Raw genomic sequence first — 17,268 nt, 5'->3', positions numbered from 1 at the left:
CTTTTGATTAGGAAAAAAAAAAAACAGTTGGGATGCTTTATTATTTAAAGATGGGAATTCTGACTTGGTATATGTGTCAGTCGGCTTTGGGGAATATACAGTTGACAACATTAAACCACTTGCCTGTTTTGCCAGTCTATCCCCTGGAACTAGAAATTCATCATACAAAGTGGCACATTGTGGTGGTAGGAAAACACCACCTATTTCTCTCTCCTGCTCACTAATTTGATTTTTGAATTGGGGCAGTCAGTTAGCTATTGCAGTTTAGTAAGCGTTAACCTCACCTGCAGAGCTGTAAGCCATTATTTTGCCCTTTGGTCCAGCTCTGTGGTACCCTTGAGACTGCCATCCCCCGCAGTTCACAGAGAAGAGGGAATTGTGGCCAAAATGCCTCACCAGGCTTATTCCCAAGCTGGCACTCAGCCACTTGGCACCCAGGTGAGCTTCAGCACCTTCAGATAGCAAGCAGCCACTTGGCCAGCTTGGCTACATTGCAGGAATAACGATGGGCAAGCTCCTTTGCCAAAGTGGGAGAATTTCCTGAGATTTGTGTTCATTGGTTCGCTGAAAGATTTGTTGACACCTGCTGTGTTCAGTAGTACTAGGTGCTAGGTGTATAGTGGTAGGTATGATCAGAGAAGCATCCTTGCTGTCCTCATGGAACAGGTCAACATTACGAGTCTCCCAAATGATTGAATAGTTACACATTGTGTTGAAGGCTGAGAAAGAAACATAGTATGCTGTTTATTTTGTAAATGTTTATTATGTTTATTTTCTGTGTGAGAGTGTATTGCCTACATGTTTGTGAGTGTACCCATGTCGTGCAGTGCCACGGAGGTCAGAAGAGGGTGTCGGATTCCCCTTAACTGGAGTTATTTTATTTTTATTTTATGTGTATGAGTGTATTGCCTACATGTTTGTGAGTGTACCCATGTCGTGCAGTGCCACGGAGGTCAGAAGAGGGTGTCGGATTCCCCTTGGAACTGGAGTTAAGGACAGTTTGTAGCTGCCATGTGGGTGCTGGGAATCAAACCCGGGTCCTCTGCAAGAGCAGTCGGTGCTCTTAACTGCTGAGCCATCTCTCCAGCCCCAGGACCAAATCTTTAACATGGGCCTTTGGAGGTGGGCAACATCTATCCAAATTATAGCAGTCTCTCTTTCTGCTTGTGCCTTTATCTGGCTTTGTTCTTGTGTTAAGGACTAGGACCCACCTCTCCACATGCATGTTATTGTTTGTCCACTATACACATGCCAAGGCCCTTGGCTACCTTGGGAATACAAAGATAAATGTGACTAACTTCATCAAATTTTCAGAGTGCACATTCTATATTAGGAGCAAGGAGATGCAAAAACTGCCTATAGGTTTAGTGAAATAGGTGCCATTAGAGCTGTTTTGAAGGAGTGTTTTAGCTTAGGGAATGAGTGTTGGGAAAGATTTCATGAAGGAGGAAGCATTTAAACTAGATCCCTGAGGGCCCAGAAGGATGTTACTCTCATGAAGGAATGGCTACATGCAATTAAACAGCCCCAGCCAGGAAAAGGGAGGAAGAGCAACAGTGTGTGACCCTCAGGCACTCTAGCTAGGTGTCTGGGTAGGTGGGAATTCTGGAGGAGAAGCTGCCTACTAGGATTCTGCAGGCTAATAGGGAACCCTGAAGTTTTTCCAAACCAGAAGTGAGGCCAGAAGGACTGAAATTTGGTCTTAAAACAAAACAGTGAGCCTAGAAATGCTCTATATGATTAGAGTCTTTCACAGAGCCTGCTCAGCAACTTCAGCATGGAGGGGCCAAGTGCTAGGGCACATGGAACACTGTGTCATGGAGTGACCTTCTATTTCTTGCAGAGGCCAGACTGAGCAATTTTTGGCAGCTGGTCGTGGATGAAAAGAAGCAGATTTTCACTTCTGAGAAATTTTTGCTCATGGCTTCAGAGGATGGTGAGTTATTCAGAGTTAAGTCTTTTGGCGGGTCTTCAGAGAGGACCCTTCCCTGACCACCTGCTTGACCAGGCAACTCTGCAAAAGCCCAGACTACAGTGATCTGGCCAACAGCTTGGCTATTGTCTCAATTAATTCATTCCTGTGGGAGTGTCAGGCTCAGTAAGAGGGGTATCTGGGAGGACTGTAGAGATACCAGTGACGTTCATGGAACTGAGATATTAGCTGTAATTACAGCTGAATGGGTAATTGGTGCTGTCTGGGGTTTTCTTATGTTAAGTGCTAGTGGGTTGTGGCAGACTCTACTCCCCCACCAGAAGATACAGGAACTATTAGTTCTATCCTGGCAGAAAAGGAGCAGCTATCTCTAAATATATGTGTAAAATTCTAGGTTGCCTTAGAGGAGTCTGCTGCTAATTTGATTTGAAGTCTTTTGACTCACGAATCACAACATCCTATTAATGAGCTACAACTGTTAGTCACTTCCCGACTTAAAAAAAATTTTTTTTGGTTAGCTTTTGATTAAGAACTGAATTCGTATCCTTCAAAAATAAAAGACACAAGAGAGTCTATACTGAAAACTACCTCCCTCTTTGATTTCTGGTCACTCATTCTCCTGGTCATAGATAACCACTTTTATCCACTACATCTGGATCCTTTATGTTTTATATATATATATATAAGAGGGTGTGTATGCATATGAGCTGTAATTTAATATCTAGTAATAATCACATTTACATTTTGGTGTTAATTTTTTAGTTCATTCCAACTCTTTGGGGGGTGGAGAAGAATACATAGAGTTACTTAGTTTAGTTTAATTAAATTAATCCATTTACTGTGTGTGTGTGTGTGTGTGTGTGTGTGTGTGTGTGTGTGTGTGTTTTTGAAAGTCAGAGGACAACTTGGCCAAGTTGGTTCTCTCCTTCCATCATGGGTTCAGGGATTAAACTCAGTCTTAGTGGCAAGCTTGTTTATCTGATTGAGCCATCTCACCAGCCCCACTTACTTATTTTAAAAATACTTCCACTGTTTCTTTCCCTCACAGCCCTTTGTACTGTGCTCCATTTGACTGAGAGGCTTTTCCTTGACCACCCGCATAGACTCACCGGCGGCAAAGTTCAGTACGTGAGGCTTGCTTTTCTTGTCTCTTGGACCAAACAAAGCAAATCCCATCAGAAGCCTGAGGAGTGGGGTGTGTGACAGGTTGACTGTGAAAAGCCATACCCTGGGTTTCCCCAAGACTGTCTGTCTTTGTCCTTGCAGACAGTACTATCGGGTCCTGGTGGCTGTGCTCCTGAGCCGAACCTGGCATGTGCGTAGGCAGGCTCAGCAGACAGTTCGGAAGCTGTTGTCTTCTCTTGGGGGCATTAAGGTGGCCTATGGCCTCTTAGAGGAGCTGAAGACTGTTCTCAATTCTCACAAGGTAAGAGGATCTGGGCTCTTGGACCTGCTCAGTCAACTTGTTTATAGCTAACCTGTTTATGGTGTAGGTTCTAGCTGGGCTATTCTCTCAGATTGTGATGCCAAAACTTTCTGCCTTACCCTTAAGCTCTGGTACCATCTTTCATATAATTCCTCTCTTTTTAGAGACTTTCCTTTTCCCATGCCTTTGATATGTAGTTCAAAATAGCTTTGGAGATTTTCTCTTTGTTTTAAGATACTTAATAATTTGTTGTTACTTTAAACACACTCATTCTCCCGTTTTTTTTTTCCTTCTGAGACAGGGTCTCCCTGTAGCCCCAGCTGTCCTGGAACTCACTATGTAGACCAGGCTGGCCTTGAACTCACAGAGATCTGCCTGCCTCTGCCTCCCAAGTACTGGGATTAAAGGTGTGCGTCACCACACCTGGCACCCCACAGTACCTTTTAAGGCAGGTAGGGCTTATAGTTCTTGCTTTATGTGAGCCATTGGGGGTAAGATAAGCTGTTTGTGGCAGGAAGAATCAGGAATGCACACCAAAGGCCTGGCCCCTGTCAGCACTGTAGGGACCAGGCTCACTGTTTTCTTCCCTAAGCCTAAACCTGCTTGAGGTGGATGGGTCAGTGATAGATTTGTAGGCTTGGCCTAGGTCTCCAGGACCAGTTTTTCTAATTCATTCTTTTCCCCTTAGGTTTTTTTTTTTTTTTTTTTTTTTTTTTTTTTTTTTGGTTTTTGTGTTTTTTGGGAGGTTTTTTTTTTTTTTTTTTTTTTTTTTTTTTTTTTTTTTTTTTTTTTTTTTTTTTTTTTTTGTGTGTGTGTGTGTGTGTGTGTGTGTGTGTGTGTGTATGTGTGTGTTTGTGTTTGTGTTGTTTTTTTTTTTTTTAAACTTTTTGAGAGAGGGTCTTATCAAGCTGGCCTGGATTTGCTGTGGAGACCAGACTGGCCTCGATCTCACAGAGATCCACCTGCCTTTGCCTCCCAAGTGCTGGGATTAAAGGGGTGCGTCACCATGCCTGGCATCCCCTTAGGCTTTTTTAGGGTTATGGGTGATTTGCCCTTCCAGGCACATCTATACAGCCCATGGGTGCCAGGACAGGCAGAAGCCCAGATGATAGCATAAGAGGCATAAATGTCTCTGTATGCTACATCTGTACAGGGTGCTGAGCAATGGGGACTCATGCCTTGTCTCTCTGCAGGTGCTGCCCTTGGAGATTCTTGTGACAGATGCTGGGGAGATAACTGAAATGGGCAAGACCTATGTGCCTCCACGGGTCCTTCAGGAAGCTCTGTGTGTCATCTCTGGGGTTCCAGGGCTCAAGGGTGATGTCACTAGCGCTGAGCAGCTGGCCCGGGAGATGCTGATCGTCTCCCACCACCCATCCTTAGGTCTGTTGCTGTGGTGGCAGTGGGAGAGGTAGGGCATTGGGCTGTGTGACAGCAGGCCAGGCAGATGGCTTCACGGACCCTTTCTCCTTCAGTGGCAGTACAGTCTGGACTTTGGCCAGCACTTCTCGCCAGAATGAAGATTGACCCTGAAGCCTTCATCACCAGGCACCTGGATCAGATCATCCCCAGAATCACTACACAGAATCCACTGAGCCAGGTAATGAGTGTGTGAGCTGGTTTTGGACTCAGGTTAGCGCTGGGAGACTCCACTTTCAGGGTGCAAGAAGTGATGATTCGAAGACACTCAGGAAAGAGTAGTGAAATGTAGGCTTGGACCCTTGATTTTAAGTGACAAATCCAAATTGATTTTAGCACAAAAGGAAACTTAGGGCCTTCTTTACCAAGAAGGTGAGTAGCTTAGGCTGGTGCTACAGGTCTCGGCTGGTGCTGTCTATCTTCTAGTACTCCATCTGATCCATCAGTAGTCATTCATCTCCGCTTTCCATGCTGTGGCCTGCATTCTCATATTTGCTGGTGAGAAGGTTAGAGTTGCAGGCTCACACTTTGTCCCTCTACCAGCCCTATCAGGAAAGCACACACCTTCCAATAACATAAACTGACTTCGGGTCTCATGAGCCCCATGAACCTGGCTTGGTTCCTGTGTTCATTCCTGAGACTATCCTCGTTGGGGTTACATGCCTGGCATTGGAAAGGCTGATGCAGCTCTGTCTGGACCATCAGAGTGTTTTTAGTAGACCAAGTGGTAAAAGGCTTGTTAAGTAAGGCAGGCTCAAGCTATAGATGTCCACTCTTGTTGAGAATTACTCAGAAAGTACGAGGCAGAAAGAGAGCCACTGCAAGGGGCATTTGGGCACTGCAGGACCCTACTCTGGTGCCAGCCAGGGTATAGACTGACCATATCTGTTTGTCTGGCAGTCTTCCATGAACGCCATGGGCTCCCTTTCCATCCTGTCCCCTGACCGGGTCCTCCCGCAGCTTATCAGCACTATCACCGCCTCCATACAGAACCCTGCACTGCGTCTTGTGACTCGGGAGGAGTTTGCCATCATGCAGACCCCTGCCGGGGAGCTGTTTGACAAATCTATCATCCAGAGGTAAGATGCCAGTGGCTCTTTTGTTGGTTTGGTTACCTTCCCTTCCCCAGCTCTGGTTTTCTTGCCTTTTTGATGGAGACATCTTTGTTAGGGTTATTGTAGGGACAAGGCAAAACCACCAGTCCATTCATTGGACAAATACCTGCTGTGTTTCAGGCCTGGTGCTTAGGCTCTAGATACCAGTATTTCTAGGATCTGACACTGCTGTGGTACATAGCACTTAAAAGCTAACTGGGAGCTGGGTGTGGTGGTACATACCTGTAATCCCATACTTTGGAGACTGAGGTAAAATTGTAAGTTGGAGGCCATCCTGAATTATATAGACTGTGTGAACACTGAGACATTGTCTCCAGAAAGCAAAAAAAAACCCCAAAACAAAAAGCAAACGAAAACCAAGCTGAGAAGATGGCTGAGTAAAGTGCTTACTGTGCAGATAGGACCTGAGTATGAATCCCCAGCACCCACATAAAAAGCTGAATGTGGCCGGGGATGATGGCACACATTTGATCCCAGCACTCGGGAGGCAGAGGCAGCTGGGTCTTTGTGAGTTCCAGGCCAGCTGGGGGTGACTCTGTCTCAAAAAATCCTCTCCCCACCCCTCCAAAAAAATCTGAGTGTGGTATTATATGCCTATAACCTCAATGCTGAAGTTGGGCAGATAGGTGGAGCAGGAGCCTCCTGGCTGGTCAGCTTAGCCAAAATGGCGAGTGACTCTGTCTCAAAAAATAAAGTGGAGAGTGATTAGAGGAAGGTACCTAAAGTCAGCCTCTGGCTTCTACATGCACATGTGAAAACACACATGCATATATCTGGCATCAACGCATACACATACACTAGCAGTCTAGGATTTCATGCCTATCAGGAGGCTGAGGGCCGGTCTGGTGGCTCTTTTCAAGATGACTGACCACCCCCTCTGTTTCAGTGCACAGCAGGATAGCATAAAAAAGGCCAACATGAAGCGAGAAAACAAAGCCTACTCCTTTAAGGAACAGATCATTGAGCTGGAGCTGAAGGAGGTGAGTCCATAGAAGCATCTCCTGAGATGGCTGAGCTTGATAGCTTCAGGCTGTTGGCTGTCTCTACTGCATGTAGACCGCACCCCTGGATCATGCCGAGGCCCATGGCACACTCCTCTGCTACCCTCCCTTGAATTGTCCCTGGTCCTCTCTAGTACTCTACCATTCCTCTGTGGCTTCCCCTGCCTGCCTCAGCTTCTTGAAGACCAGGCCCCGTCTTGATCTTATAGCAGGTGCTGGACCTGGTGCCGTGGATGGAGCCGCTGGGGCATCCCAAGTTGACTGACAAAGCTTTGAACAGAGCTGGCTCTGACAAAAGTAGTGTGCATAGGCTCTTGCGTTTTTCAGCCCTTGGTCTTTTCAAAGCTGAGTGGTTCTTGTCTTCCACATCTCATCTCACACATGCCCTTCTCGGAGAAGGGATCCCTGCCTGCCTTCCACAGTATACCCCACTCTCTTCCTGGCGTAATGCTTTCATAACATTTCTCATGCACCACAGTCATTCTGTTTTTGTATTTGTTTACTTGTTTCTTGTCTACCTTTACCAGCTAGATTGTGAGCTCCGTGAGGGGAGAGATTTCATCTTTCTCCCCAGTATCTCTAGCATCTAGAACAGTGCCTGGCATGATGTAGGTGATCAATAAATGCTTGTTGAAAGTGTGAGTGATTTCTCTGCTGTATCTTCTCTGGCCATCTGAGCAGGCTCTGTGCAGACTTCAACTTATACTGTGGGGTGGGTCTGAGGATAGTCCAAAGTTTTGAACACCCTTTGGAGATCATTGGGGGAACTTTAATTCTCTAACATATTTATTTCTCTCCTTGCCTTTTTTTTTTTTTTTTTTTTTTTTTTTTTTTTTAGCAGAGAATCCAGTTTTTTAAAAATTGCTTCTTTACTGCTATCTCCAGTCTGTAGGCATCCAGTGGACTTTGTGGGAGTGAGGGAGGACATGTGGTGGACTTGGGGACCCTAGTCCCAGACTTGGAACTGGCCTGGTGTTCCTTTTGGAAGCAAGCTTGCTTTCTTCTGGTGGGGAGGCAGATCTGTTCCTTGGAGATAGAATTGGTTTGCTGACCCTGGCCCTTCAGGAGATAAAGAAGAAGAAAGGCATAAAAGAAGAGGTGCAGCTGACTAGCAAGCAGAGGGAGATGCTGCAGGCCCAGCTGGACAAGGAGGCGCAAATCCGGAGGCGGCTTCAGGAGGTGAGTGGCGGCTATCACCACGACATGCCAGTGCCAAAGGACACTGGGCAACCCAACCCTGCTCTTTTGCTGTCCCAGAGTGTGCCCTCCTGACCTTTTCTCTGGGTGACTCTTCTTGCAGCTGGATGGGGAGCTGGAAGCAGCACTAGGACTATTGGATGCCATCATGACCAAGAACCCACGTGGCCTGACCCAGTACATCCCTGTTTTGATGGACTCCTTCCTGCCCTTGTTGAAATCTCCCCTGGCTGCTCCCAGGATCAAGAGCCCCTTCCTGTCCTTGGCTGCCTGTGTCATGCCTCCTAGGCTCAAGGCCTTGGGTTAGTTTTTGTTTGCTGGCTGTGGGATCCTATCAGAGCAGTTTCAGAACGACTCGGTGGGGATTCCTGTGGGTGCTATAGGAAGGCACGTGACAACCTAAGCTGCTGAATTTTGTTTCTACATGGAAGCAGCCTATGGAACCTTAAACTGAATATGCTCAGGAGTGATATAGTGTTGCTTCTTCTCTTCATTTTTGCATCCTCTCTACCTTTTCTGAGGAACAGCATCTTATCTTTCTGTAGTAGTTTAATTTTGTTTTGGTGCTGGGGACCAAATCCAGGGCGTCATGTGCTGGTTAAGTGCTGTATAGCTGAGCTACATCTTAGCCTTGACTGTTGTGCTTTCTAAAGTAGATGCTATTCTGTCTCCTCTTTCCTTTGTTTTTGTAGTGCTGGGGAATCAAACCCAGGACCTAGCATAGGCTAGGCAAGTGCTCTGCTAACTGAGCCACGCTCCTAGCCCTCAGTAGCAGATTAAAGGGGTGGCACACCCTTTTAAGTCCCAGCATTTGGGAGGCATAGGCAGGCAGATCTCTGTGAGATTGAGTCTAGCCTGGTCTATATAGCAAGTTTCAGACCAGCTGGGGCTACAGGAAGACCCTGTCTCGAAACAAAACAAAAAATAAGCCTTAACAAAAAACTGAAGTCAGGAGCTTAGTGACAGTGAGAATAGTTTGGTGAGTCATGGTTGGTCATCGTGCCTAAAGCTCCTGAGCAACCACATGTCAGTGGTGATCACAGGTCTCTGTGACCTTTAGCTCTCTGTTAGCTCTGAAGAAACAACAGCCAAGTAGGAGGCTGGGAGTTTTGGTGGCCTTGGTTTTGTGCGTTGTTTGCTGACTTTAAGCAGACTTTCTTCCTAGCCTAAAGGGAATGCTCCCATGAGTGAGGCTGGAATCTGCAAATTGTTCTGAGTAGAAAAGTCAGTTGGTATATGTGGAACCTGCCAGAAGTGTTACCTCACTGACTGGTGGAGGAACCATGCAGGTAGAACTTTTCTTTGGTGAGAATAACTGAGTGGCTTGTGCCTTCTCTCAGTACACCCATTTCTTCAGTATCAGAAAGGCAGCTCTGCCAGATACAGTGCTGCATACCTGTAATCCCAACACTTGGAAGGTAAAGGCAGGAAGATCCCAAGTCCTAGGCCAGCTGGGGCTATATAGTGAGACCCTGTCCCAAAACAAATGTCACCTCTCCAAAAAAGCCCAAAAGGGCAGCTCTTGCCTACCTCTCTTCTCTGTGATGCTCTTATCAAGATTAGGTAAGAAATTAAGTTGACATTTTGGCAGAGCAGAAATGATAGAGGCACAAGACTGCCTCTGTCCTGAGCCTGGCCTTTGTATGGGTCATCTCTGCTGGGTTTCTTCTCACAGGCACTTTGGTGAGCCATGTAACACTGCGCCTGCTGAAGCCAGAGTGTGCTCTGGATAAGTCCTGGTGCCAAGAAGAGCTTTCAGTGGCCGTGAAAAGGGCAGTGACATTGCTGCACACCCACACCATCACCAGCAGGATGGGCAAGGGTGAGCCAGGTAAGGGTCGGGGGTGGCACCAAGTCACAGGGTGGTGTGAGATGATGTGGGCAGTGATGCAGGACTTAGAGCTACACCTGGGCTTCACCCTTGGCCTCCAATTAATCTGACCTTGGTTTACCTCGGCTACTTCTCTTATTGAATTTCACATTCTGGAACTGGGCAAGTTTTGGGGGTAGAAGTAGGATTAGTTTTAGCACTGAGCTACTAGCCCTTCCTGGCATTGTGCTTGGTATCAGAAAGGCTTCCAGCTTTCCTCCCCATTTGCCTTACACCTGTACAATCATGCCCTCAGGAACCGGTCTGATGCTTGCTCTCACAGATGCTGCACCCCTGTCTGCACCAGCCTTCTCCTTGGTCTTCCCGATGTTAAAGATGGTGCTCACTGAGATGCCCTACCACAGCGAGGAGGAGGAGGAGCAGATGGCCCAGATTCTTCAGATCCTCACCATCCATGCTCAGCTCAGGGCCTCCCCTGACACTCCACCTGGGCGGGTAGATGAGGTTGGCAGGGAGCTCTGCTCTCCCCTTGGCTTGAGGGGCTTTGGGGAGGCAAGCGTTTGCAACATTTCCTGACTCTTGAGTAGTTCTGGTAGGGAAGTAGAAGGTGTTGTACTGATAGCAGTAACCCACATAATGTGATGGGCTTTGCTTCTTTGATATGACTATCTACAAAGGTTTCCATCCATCAATATATTTGAACATTAATTTTTGCTGGCTGCATGCACTGTATTTAACTCATTACCTATTGATGTATCTGATTTTTTTTAAGACTTATTTCTATTTTATATGTATGAATGTTTTGCCTGCATGTATGTAAGTGTACCACATGCATGCCTGAGGTCAGAAGAAGGTATGGGTAGGTGTTACTTGCAAGTGGGTGCTGAGAACTGAACCTGGGTCCTCCAGAAGAGCTGCAGCCAGTGCTCACCCTTAACTGCTGAGCCATCTCCAGCCTACTGATGGTTTGTTTTTGTTTTTGTTTTGTTTTATTTTGAGACATGGTCTCAACTATATAGCCCTGGCTGGCCTGGAACTCACTGTGTAGACCAGGCTGGCCTCAAACCCTCAGAGATCTGCTGACCTCAAACAGAGATTCACCCACCTCTCCCTCCTGAATGCTGGGATTTAATGGCGTGCACCATGACACTGGCCTTATTGATGTGTTTTATTTTATATTTCTTTCCTTACTTGTGAAGTTCAGTACCTCTTCTTAGGTTCACCGTCCACCTGTATTTCACACTCTGGGAATTTCAAGCAAGCTTTAGAATTTATTTATATTTAATTTCTAGTGATTATGATGGGCTAGGTTAGTACCTGTGGACTTTGTATCTAAACCTAGTGAAGTTTCTACAATGATTGAGTATATTCTATGACCCAGAATAGTCTCCTATGGGTGAGAAAATGCCAGTTGATTGGTTGTAGGCATGCTATACAGACCTTTAACAAGATCACCCCAACTTGTTTCCTGTTGTCTCCCAGAGTGGCCCAGAGTTGCTGCCTCGAGTGGCCATGCTGCGTCTTCTGACTTGGGTGATTGGGACAGGCTCCCCTCGCCTACAGGTGATCTGCTTTCCAGTTGGCCTATGCTGTGGCATTTTGTGACTCTGACTTCAGACTCTGGGATGAGTAATTAAGTCTTAGTTCTCTCTTAGCCCTTTTTTTATAGAAGGGCTACTGTTCTGAGTTGTGAGGCATTTCCTTGGGTCCTGCTGCTAGCCTGGCTTGACTCTTGGGGTTTTAGCCCTAGAGAGGCTATGGGGTGGGTTTTTGCAGTTCAGAGCCCTCTATGGGCCCCCCACCCAGCCCATCATCCAGCTCATGAGGTGAGTAGCTTGCTGAACTAAACTTTGCATTGATGTCATCCTCAGGTTCTAGCCTCAGACACACTGACCACCCTGTGTGCCAGCAGCAGTGGTGAGGATGGCTGTGCCTTTGCGGAGCAGGAGGAGGTAGACGTGCTGCTCTGTGCCTTGCAGTCCTCATGTGCCAGTGTGCGGGAGACTGCACTCCGGGTGCGTGCACATGCCCTTGTTGCTCTGTGCAAGTGTTGGAGCTCTGTGATGAGCATTTGACAAAATGTCCTTTACCTTCATGGCAGGCCCAGGAGGCAAAGGGAGGAGGTTATAGGGTGGGTTGGGGGTTCTTCTAAGCTTAATGATGTTATCATTGTCCACCATGTACTTACCAAGCTGGAATGTGACTCCTGGTACTGTTAGAGATGGCCTGTTCTAGTTTCCTGTTGCTGTGATAAATTACGCTGACAGAGGCAGCTTCAGGGAGAGAAGGTTTATTTACACAGTTCCAGGTTATAGTCCATCATGGTGAGGAAGTCAAGGAATCAGGAGCTTGAAGCAGCTGTTCATATCACATCTGCAGTCAGAAAGAGAGCAGTGACTGCATGTATGCTACTGCTTAGCTCATTCTTCACTCTTGGAGTCCAGGTTCCCCTGCCTAGGGAGTGGTGCCATCCACAGTGGGTGAGTCTTCCCAGATCAGGTAATATAATCAAGATAATCCCGCACAGGCCTGCCCAGACACCATCTCCCAGGTGATTCTAGATTCTGTCAAGTTGACAATTGCCACTGACCATCACATGGCCTGACTTATAACAGCCCTCCACTTCTGCTTAGCTTTTCTACCTGACCTTTAGACTGTAGTTCCCAGGTGCTGGTTCCCTCCTCCTACTGACAGTGTTTACTGACACTTGGTAAAAAATTATGGCAGTGTAGGAGATTTTTCTTAAAACTTCATCCAACAGGGGACTAGAGATGACTCAGCAGTCAAGAGTATTGGCTGCTCGCTACAGGGAGACCCTGTCTCAAAAAGACCAAAAAAAAAAAAAAAATGTTGGCTGCTCTTGCAGAGGACCTTGGTTTGGTTCCTAGCATCCACATGGCAGCTAACATAATTCCAATTCCAGGGGGCCATTTTCTGACTTTTGTGGACATTGCATGCATGGGTGTACTTACATATATGCAGGCAAAACACTCATACACATTAGATAAAAATTTGAAAATTCAGTAAAGGGATACACCTTTTCTGGGCTTTTGTCTTGTTTAGAGTTCAGTTATTAATTTTAAAAATTTTATTATTTTTATTTTATGTGTATGTATATATTGCCTGCATGTAGGTAAGTGCACCCATGTCATACAATGCCTGCAGAGGACAGAAGAGGCTGTTGGATCCCCTGGAACTGGAGTTATGGACCATGTGGGTGCTGGGATTCGATCCAGGTCTTCTGCAAGAACAGTCAGTCTTAACCACTGAGCCATCTCTCCGGCCCTTAGTTATTAATTTTGCATTAAAAATTCTACTGTCACACCGGGTATGGTGGCGCACGCCTTTAATTCCAGCAGTCGGGAGGCAGAAGCAGGGAGATCTCTGTGAGTTCAAAGCCAGCCTGATCTACATAGTGAGTTCCAGGATAGCTGGGACTATAGGGAGACCCTGTCTCAAAAAAACAAAAAACAAACAAAAAAAAAACTACACCATTATTTCACAGAAGGGAAAAAGTTTTTTCTTGGCATTGAGGATTGACTCCAGGGTCTTGTACATGCTAAGCATACTGTGAATCAGTGAGCTATACCCTAAGTCCCTCAAAAACTACTGAGCAGGTAGCCACTTGAGCTGATTCCCAGCAGTTCTTAGTCCAGCACTGTCTGATGAACCTTTCTGAAGTGTTGGAAATCCTTTCTACCTGGGCTCTCTGATACAGTAGCTGTGTGTGGTTAGTGAACTCTTGCAGCGTGGCTAGTGCAACTGAGTAACTTAGAATTAGTTTTAGTTGGTTTACCTTTAAATAGTGGCACATAACTAATGGCTGTATTTGGGATGGCAAAGTAAGGAGGCAGGCCATGTCCTCCTCTGAGAGGTCGAATTGCACAGTCCAATCTCTCCTCCTCCAGGGGCTGCTGGAGCTCCATCTGGTATTGCCAGCACCAGACACTGATGAGAAGAATGGCCTGAAGCTGCTGCGGAGACTCTGGGTGGTTAAATTTGACAAGGAGGATGAGATCCGGAAGCTGGCTGAGAGGTGAGAGCCAGCTGGTGGCTGCTTTCTCTGTCCACAATTGCTCTTTCTTGGGAAATGACAATTCCAGTGTATTCCTCCGGTGAGGAAGGGCATGGGTTCTGGACACATACTGCAGGTCCTTGTCTGACCAGTCTGGACATTGGTCTGCTGCAGGCTCTGGTCGACCATGGCCCTCAATCTGCAGTCAGATCTCTGCTCCTTGCTGATTGATGATGTAATCTATCATGAGGCAGCTGTGAGGCAGGCTGGGGCTGAGGCCCTCTCCCAAGCAGTGGCACAATACCAGCGGCAGGCAGCAGAGGTCATGGGCAGACTCATGGAGATCTACCAGGAGAAACTTTATGTGAGTGACCTGGGCAGCTGCTGTTGTCTCGGGGCAGGGGGTAGGGGATGAGATGGACTCTGCTCAGCCTGTCTCACCATCCTGGTATCCAGGCCTGTCCCTTGGGCACTTATCCACCTATCTTTTGTAGCGGCCACCCCCAGTGCTGGATGCTTTGGGACGAGTGATTTCAGAATCCCCTCCAGATCAATGGGAAGCCAGGTATGAACCCTGTTCCGATCTTATTCTCAGTCTTTTTCAGCTGCACCAGCTGGGATGAGTGCTTCAAGGAGAGCATGTGATAATGCTGGAAGTAGAAGGAAAGCGTCAGGCTGCCTTGAGTCAGAGACCTGAGTTCAGTGCTAGCTCCACATTTACCAACTATGTGCCCTTCAGTATGGCCTTCAGCTAGTTCTGTTCCCTCATCCGTGGGAGGGAATTTCTTTATCTGCCCCCTAAATCATTGGCACTAGCCCATTAACAAATTGTGATCTGCTTAGTGGATATTAATTTCCTTCAGCAGCTGATGTTTTAGGAAGGTGTCTTGGAGTAAGGTATGACCTTGGAAGACATTTGTCTCTCACAGAGAGGTCTTCCTGAAACAGTAGGGCTGACCCACATTCTCCACTCCTGGGTGGCCTTGTATATTAGTGTGGAGTATTGTATTGGCCCATCATGGTTTTTTTTTTTTCTTTCCATACCATCAGCTGAGAAGACACAGATTTTTTTTTTGCTTTGAGGAATTTCTTATTACTCCTCAACTGAGAAGCATACTACTACTTTGTCTTTGCAAATGTTCCGTTCTTACAACCTGCTTTAAAGTAGAGGAATAGGCACTGCTTTCCTATTCAGGGAAACAGAGGTAGAGTGGGCCCTTATCCAAGGAAATCATGGCGGAAATAAACTCATAGGTTGGTCTTTTTTTGACAGGTGGCTTGTTCAGAACATTGGGCAAGTCCTTCATGATGGGCCCTATGCTATGCCCTGTCCCAGAGCTGTGTTTGCCATTGTCCCTCTTTGTGTGCTGATAGATTCCATTAGCATGGGATGCCCTTGTCACCTACATGCTCCTTCTTTTCCAGGTGTGGCCTGGCCTTGGCCCTGAACAAACTCTCACAGTATTTGGATAGCTCTCAGGTGAAGCCACTCTTTCAGTTTTTTGTCCCTGATGCCCTCAATGACCGAAACCCAGATGTCCGGAAGTGCATGTTAGATGCAGCTCTTGCAACACTCAATGCCCATGGGAAGGTGAGTAGGTTTCAGCCATCTGGGGAACAGATGACCCAGATACTTGAGGGCTAGAAATCCTGATGAGCACCTGGTAGGAAATTGTATTTGTGTTTCTTTCGTGCCAGAAAGACCCTAAAAGGATGTTAAATTCTTTTTTTTTTTTAAATATTTTAGTTGTTATTTTTATTTTATGTGTATGAGTTTATTGCCTGCATGTATGTGAGTGCACCCGTGTTGTGCAATGCCTAGGCGTTCAGAAGAGGGCTTCGGATTTCCCTGGAACTGGAGTTAAGTACGGTTCATAGCCACCATGTGGGTGCTGGGAATCGAAACCAAGTTCTCTGCAAGAATAGTCAGTGCTCTTAACCATTGAGCCATCTCTCCAGCCCCAGGATGTTAAATTCTTACAAGGCTTGCTGGAAAACTGGGAAACCTGCCAGCATTGCTGGTTGACTGGCTTGTCCAGGGGCCTGTCCTAGAGCCAGACTCGGGCCATTCCTTGAAGCTGAGCCTGTTCGGATTCAGGCTGTGAGGTGACCTGTGACTCTCGGGGGACTGGCCTTTCTAGGAGAATGTCAACTCGCTGCTGCCAGTGTTTGAGGAGTTCCTGAAGGATGCACCTAATGATGCCAGCTATGACGCCGTGCGGCAGAGTGTGGTGGTCTTGATGGGCTCTTTAGCCAAGCACCTGGACAAAAGTGACCCCAAAGTGAAACCCATCGTTGCCAAGCTCATTGCTGCCCTCTCTACCCCCTCCCAGCAGGTACCTCCTATCTCAGGGGCCCATGAATCCACTGGGGATCCACTGTGGACAGGCTTTGGGATTCTAGGGGCTGAGTTCACTAGTCAGAAAGCAGCCACCTCTCCAGGAAGAATCTAGATATTTCACTTTTTTCTGCTTATTTGCTAGAGGGTGTGTGTACATACACTTAGACTAAATCTGGGACTGATGATACAGAGATTTTGAAGAAAAAAATAAAAAAACAGGCTCTATTTACGTTGAACCTCTGCCCTCCTTGTGCTAGTTAGGTATTGCAGATAACTTTTAATGCCACTCTTAAGCCATGGCAAAGGATTTTGTTTTTTCTTGGCTGAAAGCCATGCGTTTACATATAATTTCTAGAATGGCATTTTGGATCCCCAATACTGCAGAGTGTCCTCACAAAAGTCACAGTTGAAAACAAGTTTCAGAATTCTGGTCAAATAAAGTGTCAGCAAATCTGACTTCTGCCAAAGGGCCCCACCCTGGCAGCTGGCAGCATGGTGCTCTGCTGTACTCAAGTTGGGCTTCTGAGCGTGACTAGAAGGTAGGGTTGGGTGGTTTTGATACCTTCAACTTGGCCCTGGTTCTGTCAGGCACAGCCCAGTTCTCCTGTGATTTGGACAAGTTTGGGAACTAAGAGACCTGGGCCACATGGCATACTTCTAGATGGGCCAGACTTTGGGGCCAGGCCTTGGTTCTTTGTTTAGACCAGGGCTTCTTAAGCTTTTTCATTTTACGAGTCCTTTTCATCAGAGACATTGTCTGTTCAACACTGGGTATGTAGGTATATAAAACAGGTATATAAAATAGATATACAAGTTAATAATAAATCAAATTTTATTTTAAAATAATTCTTTAGTTATAATTTTATCATTTATTAAAGATGAAAAACTTGCATACTGATGAGATGGGTATGCCTCTTTATTTTTAGATAATTAGGATGTAGAACATCTTTAATGTTTTTCTGAGTTGATTTCTGATTTTATGATCATCAG

The 17,268-nt window shown here is 46.5% G+C and overlaps 1 protein-coding gene across 5 annotated transcripts in view; it reads left to right on the top strand.

Moving 5' to 3' along the window:
• Gcn1 (GCN1 activator of EIF2AK4) overlaps nt 1-17,268 on the top strand; it is a 73,558-nt gene that overhangs the window by 25,571 nt on the left and 30,719 nt on the right. Inside the window, exons 16-33 of one of the 5 annotated variants that reach the window (XM_008840448.3) lie at nt 1,844-1,936; nt 2,982-3,057; nt 3,200-3,359; nt 4,553-4,742; nt 4,835-4,959; nt 5,679-5,857; nt 6,780-6,873; nt 7,960-8,073; nt 8,195-8,393; nt 9,767-9,913; nt 10,245-10,426; nt 11,405-11,485; nt 11,794-11,937; nt 13,831-13,958; nt 14,112-14,301; nt 14,432-14,502; nt 15,363-15,528; nt 16,079-16,273. In XM_008840448.3, coding sequence (XP_008838670.1) covers nt 1,844-1,936; nt 2,982-3,057; nt 3,200-3,359; nt 4,553-4,742; nt 4,835-4,959; nt 5,679-5,857; nt 6,780-6,873; nt 7,960-8,073; nt 8,195-8,393; nt 9,767-9,913; nt 10,245-10,426; nt 11,405-11,485; nt 11,794-11,937; nt 13,831-13,958; nt 14,112-14,301; nt 14,432-14,502; nt 15,363-15,528; nt 16,079-16,273 — 2,534 coding nt within the window. Of the gene's footprint in view, nt 1-1,843; nt 1,937-2,981; nt 3,058-3,199; nt 3,360-4,552; nt 4,743-4,834; nt 4,960-5,678; nt 5,858-6,779; nt 6,874-7,959; nt 8,074-8,194; nt 8,394-9,766; nt 9,923-10,217; nt 10,427-11,404; nt 11,486-11,793; nt 11,938-13,830; nt 13,959-14,111; nt 14,302-14,431; nt 14,503-15,362; nt 15,529-16,078; nt 16,274-17,268 lie in introns of all 5 variants that reach the window. The other 4 variants (XM_029567191.1, XM_008840438.3, XM_029567192.1 and 1 more) reach the window with 4 other exon arrangements.

Source organism: Nannospalax galili, unplaced genomic scaffold (genome assembly GCF_000622305.1).
Source record: "Nannospalax galili isolate Female #2095 unplaced genomic scaffold, S.galili_v1.0 scaffold911, whole genome shotgun sequence".
In the NCBI taxonomy this organism is placed as follows: Eukaryota; Metazoa; Chordata; class Mammalia; order Rodentia; family Spalacidae; genus Nannospalax; species Nannospalax galili.
Note: the sequence above shows the minus strand (reverse complement) of the source record. Positions and strands in the feature narration are given on the sequence as shown.